Source organism: Pelophylax lessonae (assembly GCF_965119305.1).
Source record: "Pelophylax lessonae genome assembly, chromosome: 10".
Classification (NCBI taxonomy): Eukaryota; Metazoa; Chordata; class Amphibia; order Anura; family Ranidae; genus Pelophylax; species Pelophylax lessonae.
This window is the reverse complement of record NC_138777.1, coordinates 91,881,143-91,896,996: the sequence shown is the minus strand read 5'-3', so window position 1 is coordinate 91,896,996 and position 15,854 is coordinate 91,881,143. Positions and strand designations below refer to the sequence as shown.

General features: G+C 41.1%; 1 protein-coding gene across 1 annotated transcript; it reads right to left on the bottom strand.

Moving 5' to 3' along the window:
• Positions 1-4,359: 4,359 nt before the first annotated feature.
• Positions 4,360-15,512, bottom strand: ARL2 (ARF like GTPase 2). The gene is made up of 5 exons (XM_082270884.1): positions 15,431-15,512; positions 11,648-11,758; positions 10,990-11,152; positions 6,925-7,005; positions 4,360-4,677 (listed from the first exon to the last, which is right to left on the bottom strand). The coding sequence occupies exons 1-5, from the start codon at positions 15,493-15,495 to the stop codon at positions 4,543-4,545; spliced, it is 555 nt and encodes a 184-aa protein (XP_082127010.1). The 5' UTR covers positions 15,496-15,512; the 3' UTR covers positions 4,360-4,542.
• Positions 15,513-15,854: the final 342 nt, after the last annotated feature.

Genomic DNA, 15,854 nt, shown 5'->3' with positions numbered 1-15,854 from the left:
CTCCAGATTTGTTCCGAATGCGTTTCTGCACGCAGATTTTTTGACGCATTCCAGTGTATTTTTGATGCGTTTCCGGGTGTTTTTTTTTTTTTTTTCTTCCCACCGTAATTGGCTCCGTTGTCTTTTTGATGCATTACAGTACATTTTACCGCATTCCAGTAGAGGAAAAATGCAGCATGTTCTGGAACGACCTAGAACTGACCACACTGGTGTGAACTATGCCTCTGTAAACCATATAACCTATTTTCCATGCCTTTTTGATGCAGAAAAAAAAAAAAAAAAAAAAACGCACTACACGGCATGTGGTGTGAACTGGCCCTTTATGTTGTGCTGCACTATTGTATGTATTAAAAGTTTTTTCTATCAATTTAAGACTTTATTACTACCAATCAGGTATTTAGGTAGTCATAAGGTGATTCAGGTATTTAGACATTAGGTAGTCATTGTAATAATTTTTGACTGCCCATACAATGAGGAAAAAAAGGACACACACAATAAAGTTTTTTTTTGTTTGTTTTTTAATAAAGAATAATGTTTGGTCATTTTATATGAAGTTAGAAAATATAAACACTTCCAATTATTAAGCCAATTATCATGAATTCGTTAACATATTCAGTTTATTTGGTGTATTATTATGTAGGAATAATCTTCAAGCTTTTCCTGCATATAAAGAATTCAGGTTAGACAATGGGCATTTGAATAAAATAATAACATTTTCTATAGTGAAAAAAAAACTATGTAGTTTCTTGCAGGACCCATCTTTCAGCAGACTGTATGGTGATAATGAAACAAGCAAAATGAACTAGAAGGTAAGAAATGTCTGCAGGGTGTGGATTCCTGATCTCCATAAGGCATTAGTAAAGTGGACTTCTAGCAAAACCTTTTAATATTAATAGGTAGAGGCGATTAGAACCTCAACTGGGGAGAAGGAATGATATTCAGCATTAATAACCTGACAACAGATTGAGCAATTACCCACTCCAGGCAAAACTGAAAAGGGTTGCTTTTCATTTTAAATGTTTGCGATGTAGTAAAAAAAGTTTCTTCATTTTCAAAGATGTGGAGCAAATAAGAAGAAGAGTCAAAGCCCCAATGGACTTTTCAGTTTAAATCAGCAAATAGGTTTCAGGTCAAAATAAAATGTGTGCAATGTATTACAGTTCATTTTCTGAAAAACAAAAATACAAAAAAACAGCCACAGCCTGAGGAAAAAAGCCTTCTGCTTGCAGTTTGTGTGGAAGCAGTGAGCTATCTGGAGTGATCCCAATACCTCTGCAGAGACCCTCACTTCCACAGAGAGCCAGGGTTCTTTTCTTCATGCTGGCAGGGGATAGGCTTTTTTACTCAGGCTGTGGCTGCTTTTCAAAGAAAACTAACAAAGACATTTCAGCAGGGTGTCTGCTAAGAGCCATAGTACCCCGCAGAGATTCCAATTATTACAATGGCTGTGATCAATCATCTAATGTTTAGAGGTACTGAACCAATTGTGTTTTGGTGAAATAACCTTGTTTAAAAGACAAGTAAGCTGAAATAAGTGACTGCTTATTTCAATTTCCTATTCAAAAAAATAAAAAAAATAGTCCTGTTTGTAAACAAAGTTAGAAGATTGTTGAAGGGTTGTTTAAGGGCTCAAAGAAATTGACAACTGTATGCAGCTTGAGTCCCGGGTCACACTTGTGCGATGCGGGAAGGCTGCGAATTCGCAGCCTTCCCGCATCGCAAACGCACATCTGGCAGTTCACACTTCCATATGCGATACGCAGGGGGTGTCAATTAAATGTTAACGACACCCCCAGTTTGATCGCATATCGCAGTGTGATCTGACAGTCCGCACAGGATCGGATCGCACAAGTGTGAACCACTGTGCGATCAGATCCTGATGCGGCTGGAAAAAAGGGTCCTGTGCGGGTGCAGTGCGAATTTCAGCCATACAAAGTGTATGGCTGAATTCACATCCGCACAGGAGATCGCATGTAATGAAGGAGCAGTGCGCTCCGATATTACATGCAATCGCCGCACTCGCAAGAGTGTGAACCGACCCTTATGCACAACCTAGAATTACATATATGATGCAGTCTGTTACTAGCATTAACATGGCCTTTTAGGTTTTCCTGCGTTCACCCTGTAACAGTTTTACTACTTCTTAAAACTGCCTGTAGATTTGTTATTTTTTTCACTTTAACAGGGTGAATTACACAGCAGTGTAGTCACCCTCTGGACAGGGCAGGCTTAGATGAACTTGTAGCTTAAAGCCCCGTACACACGTACCGATGGTCGGCATACAAATGTTCGTCTTTTCTCCCCGGGATGTCGGTGTCTGTTGAAAAGTGCAAAGACAGCACAAGGACAGCACAAGAATTTTGTCTGCAGACTTCAGCTGACTGCAGAAGTGATGTCATGTAATGGTTAACTTTCCCTGTGTTTTTAATTTTCTGAGCATGCCCAGTCTTGCAAATCTGCGGTCTGTCGGCCGAATTCTGTACTGACAGGCGAACAATCGTCCGTTCTGGTGTCGGCATACAAAAATTTTCATGTTTGCAAGAAAGACTTTTGTCCGCGGATTGTGCGCAGACATCTGTCGGAGGCACCATACTAACACGCGTACAATCGGCAGATCCTTCGTCCACCGACGTTTGTATGCCGACGATCGGTACGTGTGTACGGGCCTTTAATCAAATTTTAATGCAGAAATCTGTAGTTCAAGGCAAGATCTGGTATTCGCTAACTCGAGTAATTAACCACTTGCTGACAGTGCACTGCAGTTTTACTGCTACTATGTGGACCAGTGCACAGATTCACACACATACATATATACCGTAATTACACACACATACGTCTGCATTTCCGGGTAAGGCTCCAGCACATGGCGATCAGCGGTTGGAGTGACAGGAGGCAGCTTGGTGTATGTAAACCACAGAAAGCGCTCTTCTGACAGCGATGATGTGCACCTTGCTTAGTAAAATCAGCACACATAGTAAACATTGTTAGGTACACGTTTAACTCTTTCATTGCGCCAGATGTTAACTGCTTCTCAGCCAGTGTCATTAGTACAGTCAGTGTATATTATTAGCACTTCATCACTGTATTAGTGTCACTGGAGAGGTCAGTGGCATTTAGCCAGTTCCCACAAAGTGTCAGATTGCCCGCTGTAAGTCGCTGATCCCCGCCATTACTAGTATATTAAATATTTAAAAATAAAATTTAAATAAAAAAAATCCTATTATATAGATATATATATCAGTTTGTAGATGCTAGAACTTTCATGCAAACCAAAACAATATACACTTATTGGGATTTTTTTTTTTTACCACAGGCATGTAGCGGAATACATTTTGGCCTAAATTTAATTTAAATTTTTTTATTGCATAGGTTTTATAACAAAGTAAAAAAAATCAAAAATGTATGCTCATTTATAGTGCAAAAATCCCAGGGGTAATCAAATACCATAAATATACATTTTATTTGGGTACAGCATGACCACACAAGCGCCAGTTAAAGTAGCGCAATGCCGAATAGCAAAAAATGGCCTAGTTATGAAGGGGGTAAATTTTTATGGAGCTGAAGCGGTCAAAGATTCAAGCATTTGAAACCCCTGAACATCACTTCCTCAGGAACCCACACTGGGAAGAAGACCAGGTAAAGATGGAGTGTTGCAGTTTAAGTGCTGCAGAGGATCACTTTTGCTGGTGGGCAAGTGTGCCATAAAGTACAAATATGCTGTGCATACTCACACATTGTGCAAGGAGCTTTTTACTACAATTTATCTCGCCATTTACTTTCACTTTAATGCTAGTGAAAGACTGCATAATACAAATAATGTTTAATTTTGCCCATAGTTATGCTGTAAAAGTTGCAGCTAATAAATGTTAGTTCTTTCAGCAGCAATCTTTACCAATATTTCCAGGCAGTCTTTGGGGCAGTTTGTTCTGAAAGACTGGTTAGCTGTGCACATTCTGCTTAAAGCAGTGCTCTTATGTCTGCTAAAACAGTAGTAGCGCTCTGCTGGGGGTGCAAATGCCAAACTACACCGACCACAGATGTACATGCCCAAGTACTTTCCCTATCCACTTTTCTGCACTGCTCCTTGATTTGCTGTTGTATTGTAAATGCGAGGAAATGTCTGTGGCTGACAAAAATGTTGCATTATTTCATAAAACACAGATATTTAGCATAAACTTTGAATGAGCTTTGTACACGATGGGCTGCACAGATCTTTACAAAGGTTTTGGTGTTAAGTGTTTTAAAAAAAAAACAGTTAAACTCTTAAGTGAGATTATGTTGTTATTTGACTAGATTCTTATAAAGTGCTCTATTTATCACCAAGAAGTTATTTTAGAACGGTATACCCGACTCAAAGCTTTTGTGTTATTGAAGTACATGCACCACTTCTGACTCCCTTCGCATTACAATACCTGCTTATCACTTAGTTATGCCTGAATGGCAGAGCGGTGTTAGGATTTTAATCTGCTGAATAAATAATAAATAAATAAGACTTATGATCCTTTTTTAACCACTTGCTTCCTTTCTTCCATTGAGTTCCCCTCAGTCGGCTGTAAAAATTCGGCTGGAGATATCATCCAATAACCAGTCTATCCCTATCAGGAGGTTTTCTCCAGTCACTGCACTACATTCTTGTATACACCAGTGATGGGTCTTAATGTTGTTCAACTCCAGAGCCTGCAGGAAGACAGAGACAGCAATGAACAAGGCTACCCCACTCTCTTCTTTTACTAGTTGTATGCAATAATTAACCCCTTCATGCCTAAGGGTAAAAAAAATGTTAATGCAGTTCGCAATTTTGACATGGATCATATCATCACAAATATTTTTTGCATCCAGGTGGATTATTCCTTGGTTTTTTCAGGACAAATTTGGCTTTTTTTGGTGGTAAAGAGTAATGGATATCTCCTGATTTTGTTTTATTATCAAAAGGAAAACTGGCCCCAAAATAGTAAAAAATTATATATTTTTTACATGTAGCTGTATATTTCTTGTTACTATCATAACCTACCACCAAAGAACAACCCAAAATAAAATTGTCCTGCTTCTAATGATCGCAGCGATACCACATATGTGTATGTTAGTTCCCGTAGTATAGCCCAAAAATAGTGCACATTTTTTGTTATCCTACCCAAGCACCCATTGACCCATTTTCACAAGTGGACCGTTTGTCTATTTTTCATCCATCCTTTGACAGATAAAAAAAAAAAAAAAAAAAAAAACGGACATCAATGTATCTCTATGGAAAAACTGATGTAAATGGATGATCATTTACATCTGCTTCTGTCAACATCCTTTTTTTTTATTTTTATTTTTTTAAATAGATCAAAGCCCTATTTTTCTTCCGTTAAATTAGAACTTTACTCAGAAAATGAAGTCCTGCTACCATAGATCACTTCAGGCTGGCCCATTTTGCAGGTATTGCTATGTAAAACATTAAAAATTAAAAAAAAAAAAGTGTCTGTACCGTTTAAAATCCAGTAAAACTCTGTCTCACCCTGCTCTGCGCATGCTCAGTTGCTCACCCATTTTAGGCACTGCTGAGTTTGTAGAGCCCGATCTGCTGACAGCCTCAAAGCAGAATTAAACCCTCCTATCCTTTACAGCCAAGGAAGCTGCTTCTGTTTAAACTGCAGCTGCCATGGTGCTGCACATGTAATCAGTTAGGACACCAGTCATTTGATGGTTTGACAGCTCATTTGAGGACACAAGCAAATGTGACAGTTAGCAAACTGGGCATTCAATATAACTGTTTTTTGAAACCATTAAATCAATGTGTTTAGTTCCACTTTATGATTTATTGCTGTTTGGGAGCTCTGGGCTTCAGCAAAATGGCAACCCCCAGTAAGAAGCAAGTTGTTACGGGTAAAGTTCCACTTTAAAAAAAATGGATCGGACAAAAAAAGATGTAAAACGGTCAGTTTTTGCACGAAAATAAATGGCTCCGGCCTCTGGTTAGGGCTCAAACTGGAGGATGTAAAAAACCGATGAAAAGCTGATGACAAACGACAAACTGATGTAAACTTTATCCACTTTTTCTTTGAAAAAACTCGACTGAACTGATGAAATGAACGGTCTGCATGTGTGAAAGGGGCCTTAAAACACACTGACACTAAGACCCGTTTACATTGACCGCGACTTTGAAATCATGTGACTTTATCTGAAATTGCACAATTTCAAAGCCGCATCTCAGTGCGACTTTGAAGACATCTGTGCGGCTTCATGCACACAGTCTATTCAAGTCGCACACCGAAATCGCCAAAATCAGTGCATGTACTACTTTTTCAAGTCAGTGTAGCACCTCAAAGTCCACGTTGCACCAATTTTAACATTTCCGGCAATATTCCGGACCGGTCACATCGTATGATAAGTCACTCCATTGTTGATAGTAATTTAAAAAATGTTTTTTCTTTTTTTTTTTTAAATGCTGCCCAAAAATATACTCACCCTGACCTTTAACCCTTACTTGACCCAAACACTAATCTAGATCACATTTTGCGCACACTTTATTTTTCTCTGCAAGGAGAGATGATAGAGATAATGTATGAGGGTAGAGGTATGCATAATATAGGGCCCCACAGAAAAAAACAGTGGGGCTTCATGTACGCCTACTGTTAGCGTGAAGGGGTTAAAGTAACATGCAACAGCTCTAAAATGAAACGTGAAATCTGACTGGTGGTTTCAGCAGTTTGCATGGGATATCATTACATAGGATCTCTTAAACTGTAAACTCTAATGAGCAGGGCCCCTCTGATTCCTCTTGTACCAAATTAAAATTATGTCTGCCTTCATCTTGTAAAGCTTTGTGCAAACTGTTGGTGCTATTAAAAACCTGTATAATAATAATAAAAAAATTATAATAATCACATACATAATAGTAATGGTATGAGCATTTTTATACACTTCACAAGACTTGTTACTCACCTCGCGGATGGCATCTTTTGATAATGCACCAGGCAAATCTTGTTTATTGGCAAATACCAGTAATGTTGCTCCTGATAACCTCTGAAGAGGGTGAAATTAAAAAATAAATAAATCATGAATGACATACGGTAAGCAGAATGGTGACACACACACTATATCACAACTGTCAGCACTCAAGCCCTCTATACAAAACCAAATATAAAAAGCAAATGCAACACACATTGGTAAAAACTGGGTCATGTTGTACAGTGGAAAATACCACTTCAACAGAAAGAATTCTTGTCAGACAAAGCATAAACTGATATAGTTTAGAAACTTTTTGCAACAGATTATTTTTTATATGAATTAAGGAAAATTAAGCCTTTAACATGCATATTCCACATCCATTTCTTGGCTTTACTGGAAAGAACACTGCAGCAGGTCCCCGTAGCACACTAGTGGCTCAGGGACTGCCAGATGTTTCACCTTCTATTATTCTCAGTAATAATAGAATCTGGAATACATTTAGAATCTTACTAACCATGTCAGAGGAACATCCAAGCCACATAAGACTATTAGTGTTGAAATGTAGACTTAGTCCCGGTTCACATATATGCGATGGGGGAACCTGAAAATCCACTGCGGGTTCCCGCATTGCATTGAACTCGCAGGCAGTTCACACTGTCATGTGCGAATCGCTGGGGGTGTCAATACAAAGTTAACCACACCCCCAGATCAGTTAACATATCGCAGTGCGAGCTGTCAGTTCGACATAAATCGGATCGCATAGGTGTGAATATCCATGAGATCAGATTCTGGTGCGGACCCAAAAAAAGGGTCCTGTGAGAGTTGTGTCCGAAAGCAATGCAAATTCAGCCATGCAATCTGTATGCACAGACATCACCTGTGATTTTCAGAGCAGTGCGCTCCGAATTACATGCGATGTCTGACATCACACATATGTGAACCCGGGACTGAGTGCCACTATCCTTAAAGCGGAGTTCCACCCTCAAAATCAACTTTTCTCCGGCCGCTTGCTCTAAATTACCTGAAAAAGAAGCTGTCACTTCCTGCTTGCATTGACTCCTGGGAGATGAGTGTCATCGATCCCAGGAGTCAATGAGCCTGCACCGGCCCTGCTAGTCACTTCTGGTGCCGGCACGTCAATTCCTGCTGAACAGCTTCTGGGCATGCCCAGAAGCTATGCAGGGATGATGCGCCTGCCCCGAAAGTGACGAGCAGGGCTGGTGCAGGGCATTCTGGGACTCCGACGACACTGAAGAGGACGCTCCGGCTTCAGCTGTCCACACTTGAGATGGCAGCGCTGGACAAGACATTTTCAAAGGTAAGTATTTCTTCGAAAAAGGTAATTGAACCCCGGGACAGTTCAGAGGCTATTGTTGCTTAAATGCACTAGCCCTAACTGTCCCGGGGGTGTTTTTATCTAAAATGTTTTTTTCAGGGTGGAACTCCGCTTTAATGCCCAATTGAACCCACAGTTTAAATCAGCTAAATACATTCCAAGTCTAACAAAGCAAAGAGGTGTTTAATGACTTAGTTTGTTTCTTTGTTTTGTTTTCTAAAGAAACAAAAGCCTAAATAAAAAAACATGCCCCCTCTGAACTGCTGCAGAGTGAGACCCTTGCCTTATGGAAGCTTTGGTCTTTTTGAAGGGGTTCAAAGTGCCCCTTACAGAATCAGGCCTATAGCTATGCTTGTGTTCTCTGATAAAGCTCTGGGATTGACTTAGCAGGGGTCTACAGAGAGACCTCTGCTTCCCCACACAGAACAACGGTCACACACTGCAGCCTGCTGGCAGGACACAGGCTTTTCTACTACAGGCCGTGGCTACCTTCTAAAGAAAAAACTAAGACTTTGCATACTTTTAGTTTGGATTCACTGGGACTTTATTTAGTTGATTTAAAGTGGAACTAAAGTCTGCAGTACTTCCTTTTCTCCGACACTCATCACAACCTTATTCCTAGCTTCTTCTGGGTGCTGGTCTTTGGCTGTCTTAATTGGCTTGCACAATAGGGCGTAACTCCTGCACATGTGGAGTTCAGTAATCCCAGCAAACAGGCACCATGATGGAAATGTGACGGGAGTTGTGCAGCTCAGTGTACATTCTACAGAACACTACAAACAGGCAGGTGGAGGAGTTTTTAATTTGTTTTATTGTAGGAGAGACATTGCTCTTCCCATCTGTCCATAAGCCTTTTCATTTTTACTTTAGTTCTGCTTTAAACTGAAAGTTGAATTATGCTTTCAATTGGTATTAAACAAAAAAGAATGTATTGTATTGCAGCTTATCAATACCTCGATGTAGGGGCTGCATTTGTTTTCCTTTTCACTTTATTTTCCCCCTGATGAGCCAGACAGTAAGTGTTTTCCAGCTTCTTTTAAAAAACCCAGGTGTCTAGCAAAAGTGGCAGTTGGAGGGTTGAGACAAACAGTTTATCAAATAATCACTGACAGGGGTGATTACAATGGTCAGCATTTATTTGTGAAAAGCCTTAACCCCCCCCCCCCTCCAAAAAATAAATAAAATAATAAAAAAAACAAAAACAAAAAAAAAAACACACACACACACACACACACACACACACACACACACACACACAAACTGTAACTGTTTAAACAAGTTTTTTTTTTTTTTTTTTTTTTTAGTCAAGTCCATCTAAATTTGCTAGTGAATCTAACACTAGCCTCTCCTCAGGCTTCCAATGTTGTCATCCAAAGGTGTCTCCTTTGCTTTTCCATCCAGTATGGAGACATTCTAACTCAGAAAATATGTTACTGGCTAAAGCAGCAGGTAAAAAAGCGAAAATAAAATCCTAAAAAAGAAAATTATTGCGGTCACCACATTTAGGATTTGGTAAGCTGCAATATATTGTTTTTTGGGTTTAATACTGCTTTAAATACATTTTTGCTTTTAACATAGTTCTGTCAAAATGGGAATTTTCACTTTTTTGGTTTGTCAAACAAATGTTGCTGAGCGCCACAAGGCAGCAAATCAATCAAGGCTGGATTCACACTTTGCGGTTTTGTCCAATACTCCTCCCACTGCATTCAATGGAAACACATAAAACATGACAATGCGTATTAATGATTTCTGATGTGCATTATGAGACTTGCTGATGTGCGATGTAAAGGCCACTGCAATGCACATTAAAGAGGAACCAGTCTGGGCAAAAAAAAAAAAATGTAGTCACCAGCTATAAAAATACTGTAGCTGCTGACTTTTAATAAAAAGGACACTTATCTGTCCAGGGATCCAGCAATGACGGCACCCTGAGCCGATTCTTGAATTATCGCTAAGGGAAACTGGCAGTGAAGCCTTCAGGCTTCACAGCTGGCTTCTTACTGTGCATGCGTGAAACATACTGCATTTTCTGAATGGTCCCGCCGTCTTCTGGAAACTGTGTGTGTGTGTGTGTGTGTGTGTCTCAGAAGGCACCGGTGAGGGGGGAGGGGGGGGGCGGCGGACATACTCGTGGATCACTGCCGTGATTTTAACTGGAAATGGAGTGGGTACCTGTCAAAACCAGATACCAGCTCCCTTCCCCAAAACAAAGTGCCAAATGCGGCAGTGAAAGGAGGGGGGGGGGGGTGCGAACAACCAGAGCGTCCCCTTTTGGGTGGAGCTCTGCTTGAACATACGTTATAATGTGTTTCTATTTGGATGGAAAGTACATTCAGGCATAAAATTTACCATGGGCCTTTAGTGATGCGACCAAGCTTTAGAAGCCACGAAATGCGACTTTAAAATGGCTACCTTTGTATGGTTTTAGCCAAAACTGGCAAATCCACATTTTGAAATGGGCTATAACAAACATGAAAATTTATGGAATAATGGTACTCGTCTTAATCACTATCCCCTGTAAGATATCTGACTATCTATGGTTGTCAGATATCGGAAGAAATCTTATTACGGTTATTAACACAAGATCTAAATGTATCTGCCAAAATATTACATTCGGTGAAAGCTGAAATTGCCACTGCACTGTTGAAGCAGTTCCTTCTATTGTATGACAATAATGGAATGTGTATCACCAGGCAAGACTGTTATGGTCCTTATGCACCCACCTCTTCCAGTAAAAGCCCAGCTAGTTCTTGTGCACAATCCTGCAAACGTGCGCGGTCTGCACTGTCGACCACCCAGATCAAACCGTCTGTACTCTCAAAGTAATTCCTCCAGTAGGATCTCAATGATTTCTGTCCTCCAACATCCCACATGTTCAGCTTGAATCTACAGAATAAAGTGCAAAAAGGTCAACATAAATCATAACTACATGGTCAAAAGACTTCCCAAAATGGAATGCCATAAAAAAAAAAAAAAAAAAAAAAAAAAATTTATACACAAAAATCTTATAAGTAGTAAAGGGGCAATCTGGCTGCCTAATACAGATGGGTTTGATTTTCTTCTCAAAAATAAAGCTAAGCGTAGACGTTTTTTTTTTTTTTTTTTTTTCATTCAACTTACTTACTTAAAAATAAAAACCAAACTAAACAGATTCCTTGATCTACACAAGTGAGGTGGATGGAGGAATCCCCCCAGCAGGGACATTGCATTCTGACAGCAGCTATCACAATACAATGATCAGTGGCTGCAGCCACTGATCAACAAAAGCTTTCCAGCATGTCTGGTTTCACATCCGTCAAACAGGAAGGGACACACAATTTGGCTGGGTACCACTGACAGAATACACAAGACAGCTGAATGGAAATAGGACAATTAGGTTACCCTCTGTGCTCCAGTGTTTTAATATTGAATCCCAATGTTGGAGAAATTGTGTTTATGTCTTCGCCATTAAACTTCTTCAGAATTGTAGTCTTCCCAGCATTATCTAAACCTCTGGAGTAGGAAGGCGTTAAGAAAAAAAATGCAAAACAGATATGCTTGATGTATGTACAGTAAAAATAATAATGGTAGCCACACAAAAAATTGACACTTTGGGCCCAATGTGGACATTTTCATTTAGGGGTGTACTCACTTTTGTTGCCAGTGGTTTAGACATGAATAGCTGTGTGTTGAGTTATTTTGAGGGGACAGCAAATTTACACTGTTATACAAGCTGTACACTCACTACTTTACATTGTAGCAAAGTGTCATTTCTTCAGTGTTGTCACATGAAAAGATATAATAAACATTTACAAAAATGTGAAGGGTGTACTTACTTTTGTGAGATACTGTATATGATAATCAAGGCTATAGTTCTATTAGCATTGTTTGTCATTTTTATTTTGATAAAGGAAATATAAAAAGGTGTTGAGGTATTCATACAATCGCTGTCAAATACAAATGATGTGGGGACACAGGAGATGGATATTTCCAGATATTTCCAGATGTGATCGGTCAGTGATTTCACGTTAAAGGAGGAGCGTTTAGCAGCATGGACATTAGGTACTTAAAAGCCATCTTTGAAAATGACTCTTACACAGAACTTTGAATTAAAGGCATTGTAAAGGCAGAAGGTTATTTTTATGCATTAAGATAAGAGGCCTTCTGTGTGAAGCAGCCGCCCCAGCCCCCTTAATACTTACCTGAGCCCCATCTCTGTCCAGCGATGTCCACGAGTCCCTCGGCAGTCCAGGGCTCTCCCTCCTGATTGGCTGAGACACAGCCATGGTGCCAACAGACTCTACAATCACTTTAAGCAACAAAATAACTTTAGAGATGAACATCCATGCACACCGCTGAAATATGAAAAGATCAATAAAATATGAATATTCAAATGTTTATTTACTTAAAGTGTAGAAGATGGTTTGGGGACTGTGGAAGAAGGGGAGGGACAGAAGACAGGATCAAACAGCCTTTTTACACAATGCAGAGGGTTAACCCCTTAGGTTCTACAGTGAGTATAACAAGCATGCTTTACTGCATATACACATTGATTTTACTGTTGTGGGTTTAGTAACACTTTAAAGGCTGACTCCACCTTTTAAACCCCATAACACCCATATGTATGGTATCAGGGTGCCAAGTGGACCTTCTGCAGCAGCTGTCACTTTTTAGATTGGCGCAGCTGTGCAGGGCTCTATGAATAAACTACAAGTCCCATCTTCCTTCATGGCAGCCAGACTTGTAGCACTCAAAAGAATACAGCCTGTCCGTTCTCATCTGATCCGCTGGACCTATGTTCCATCCATCTGGATTTCACGGACAGGATCAGATAGCAGTGGATGTCAGCTGACATGTCTCCGCTGACATCCGCTGCCCCATAGTGATGCATGGAGCATCTGATCAGGTCCGCCTAAAAAAAACTGACAGGCGGATCTGATTGGATTGTTCGTGTGAAAGGGGCCTAAAGGAAATGTTGGAAACTTTTTTTTTCTGTTAGGCTGTCCATACAGGGGTCAAATTCCGAAAGAAGTGTCTTTAGAAAATCTTATACAAGAATTGTCGTTCGAAATTCGCACCATTAGCAGGCCGCAGCAATGGCCGATTTTTGTGCGGCCATCGAATTTGAATGGTCGGGCATGTTGGAAATTTTTTGAAAAAACAAACAATTTTCTAATCAATAATGGATAATTGTGCGAGAAATAGAATTGAAAAAGATGCACATGGACACAAGAAATAATAAAAAAAAAAAAATATAAAAAAAATATGTATTTTCTGTAGCAACAGGAGGTCGAATTTTGAAGTTAATGGTGGCATCATCGCATCACAGAATGCACAAAATTTCTTGTATTCAAAAGAAATGAGTTCAGAATTCGACTTACGTATGGTTCGTATTATGCTGGTCATAAATTATACAAAAAATTTAGGGATGCACCGAAATGAAATTCTTGGCCGAAGCCGAATACCGAACGCGGTGTTTCGCATTTTTTCCATTTATTTTGCCAATTTTTAGGGGGCACGCTAATGGGCACATTTTATGTTAGGGGGCACGCTGATGGGCAAAACAAAACATTTAAATCAGCGTTGCTCTTAACATAAAATATGCCCATTAGCGTGCCCCTTAAAATAAAATATGCTCATCAGCATGTCCCTTAGCATAAAATAAGGGGCACGCTGATGGCCACATTTTATGTCAAGGGAGCACTCTGTTGGGCACATTTTTTTTCTTTTTTTAAGGGGCACTTTATAGGGCACTCTAATGTAATGAGCATGGCAAGTGGTAACAACATATGGCAGTCTGCACACTAATGCTTGTGCAGCTGCCAGCTACCGTATTCTCCCCCAAATGTGCTCAGCTCCACATGACATACCTGAACTGCAGCCAGATCCAAAAGCCACGAACAGGGGGGCGGGGCGTGGTGTGAAGGAGCCGCAGTCAGGAGCAGGGGGCGGGACGCGCGCGTGACGTCACACCCCCTACTCGCGGCCGGACAGGACACCTGCGGCGTGTGAGAAGGGAGCCGCGAGCCGCAATGAGGAAGGTGAGCGGTCAGGGCGGAAGCTGACATTGTTCAGCTCAAAATTATTCGGCCTTTTGACTTATTCGGCCGAATGCCGAAAGTGCTATCTTCTCTATTTTCGGCCGAATAATGTTCGGCCGCCGAATATTCGGTGCATCCCTACAAAAAATAATTTTCAAATAAGGATCACTAATGCTGGGGACGCACTAAGAAAACCAGCTGAATCATCACCCAATTTTCCTAGTTCTTTCACAGCAAGTTGGAACGGAGGAAGGAAAAATGTACGAAATTCTCATACAACAGGCTTTGTTTTTTTTTGTGGTTTATTGTTTCTGATCTTTTCTTTTTATCTGTCCAGTATTCGTTCTATAACAATCGAATGAGCAAGTCTGCATGATGGGAAATAAATTATGACTGCAGACTAGACAGAGAGTACGGGGGAAGTTGTCCTCCATCCTTGGAGGATTTTCATACCATTTTCAACAGAAGGACGAGGACACAGAAAAATGTAAAATTATCGCTCTGCTAATTTTCTAATATGCTAAGACTGAAAGAGCCCCCCCTTCCCCCATACACAGGACTGAATGAGCCCCCCTTCCCCCATACACAGGACTGAATGAGCCCCCCTTCCCCCATACACAGGACTGAATGAGCCCCCCTTCCCCCATACACAGGACTGAATGAGCCCCCCTTCCCCCATACACAGGACTGAAAGAGCCCCCCTTCCCCCATACACAGGACTGAAAGAGCCCCCCTCCCCCATACACAGGACTGAAAGAGCCCCCCCTCCCCCATACACAGGACTGAAAGAGCCCCCCCTCCCCCATACACAGGACTGAAAGAGCCCCCCCCTCCCCCATACACAGGACTGAAAGAGCCCCCCTCCCCCATACACAGGACTGAAAGAGCCCCCCTCCCCCATACACAGGGTAAATGAGCCCCCCTCCCCCATACACAGGCCCTGGACTAGTAGACAGAGGCCTGCCATGACTCTCCAGTTGCTCCTCCATTCCGCCCATGGCTGGACTTCTACGCCATTAGCAGCTGCAGTGGGCCGATTGCTTTGTATGAATGGGAAGACCTTCACCTCCACATAGAGAACTTTACCAGCCAGAGCAGACAGCGGACCGACCCCATCCCTCCCCCCTCCACACACAGTGGATACAGCATGAGAAGGCGGACCTCCCGCTCCTTTTGCTTCAGCTTCTTCAGGATAGTCAACAGCACCATCTTCTCCCGGGATGTCACCACTTCCCTGTCACCTACGACTGCTGGTATATCTGACCAATGACAGACTGCGCTAATGCCACACCCACTAACTGCACTTCCTGCTTCCTTCCCACAGCGGCCAATAGAATTCCCTTATACAGCGTGTCGCCTTGGAGACAGAGATGTTTGATCCTCAAAGCTTTATTCGTAAATGGACAATGACGTTTTCTCAGGGTCCAGTGCGCAATCTCGTTTCGTGTCATTTTCTTTTCATTTGACGAGTGTTAGTGATATTATACCGTAGTTGTGTTACATTGTGACCAGTCTTTATTTAACCACCTCCTTCCCAAGCCTATCCTGACACTTCACTCCTACATTTT

Excerpts from the sequence above, each read along its gene's own strand:
- ARL2 (XM_082270884.1), bottom strand. The coding sequence starts at position 15,495 with ATGGTGCTGTTGACTATCCTGAAGAAGCTGAAGCAAAAGGAGCGGGAG. Across the intron at positions 11,759-15,430 it reads GAGGTCCGCCTTCTCATGCT|AGGTTTAGATAATGCTGGGA; the intron begins GTATCCACTGTG and ends TTCCTACTCCAG. Across the intron at positions 7,006-10,989 it reads CTGGGCTTTTACTGGAAGAG|AGGTTATCAGGAGCAACATT; the intron begins GTGGGTGCATAA and ends CACCCTCTTCAG.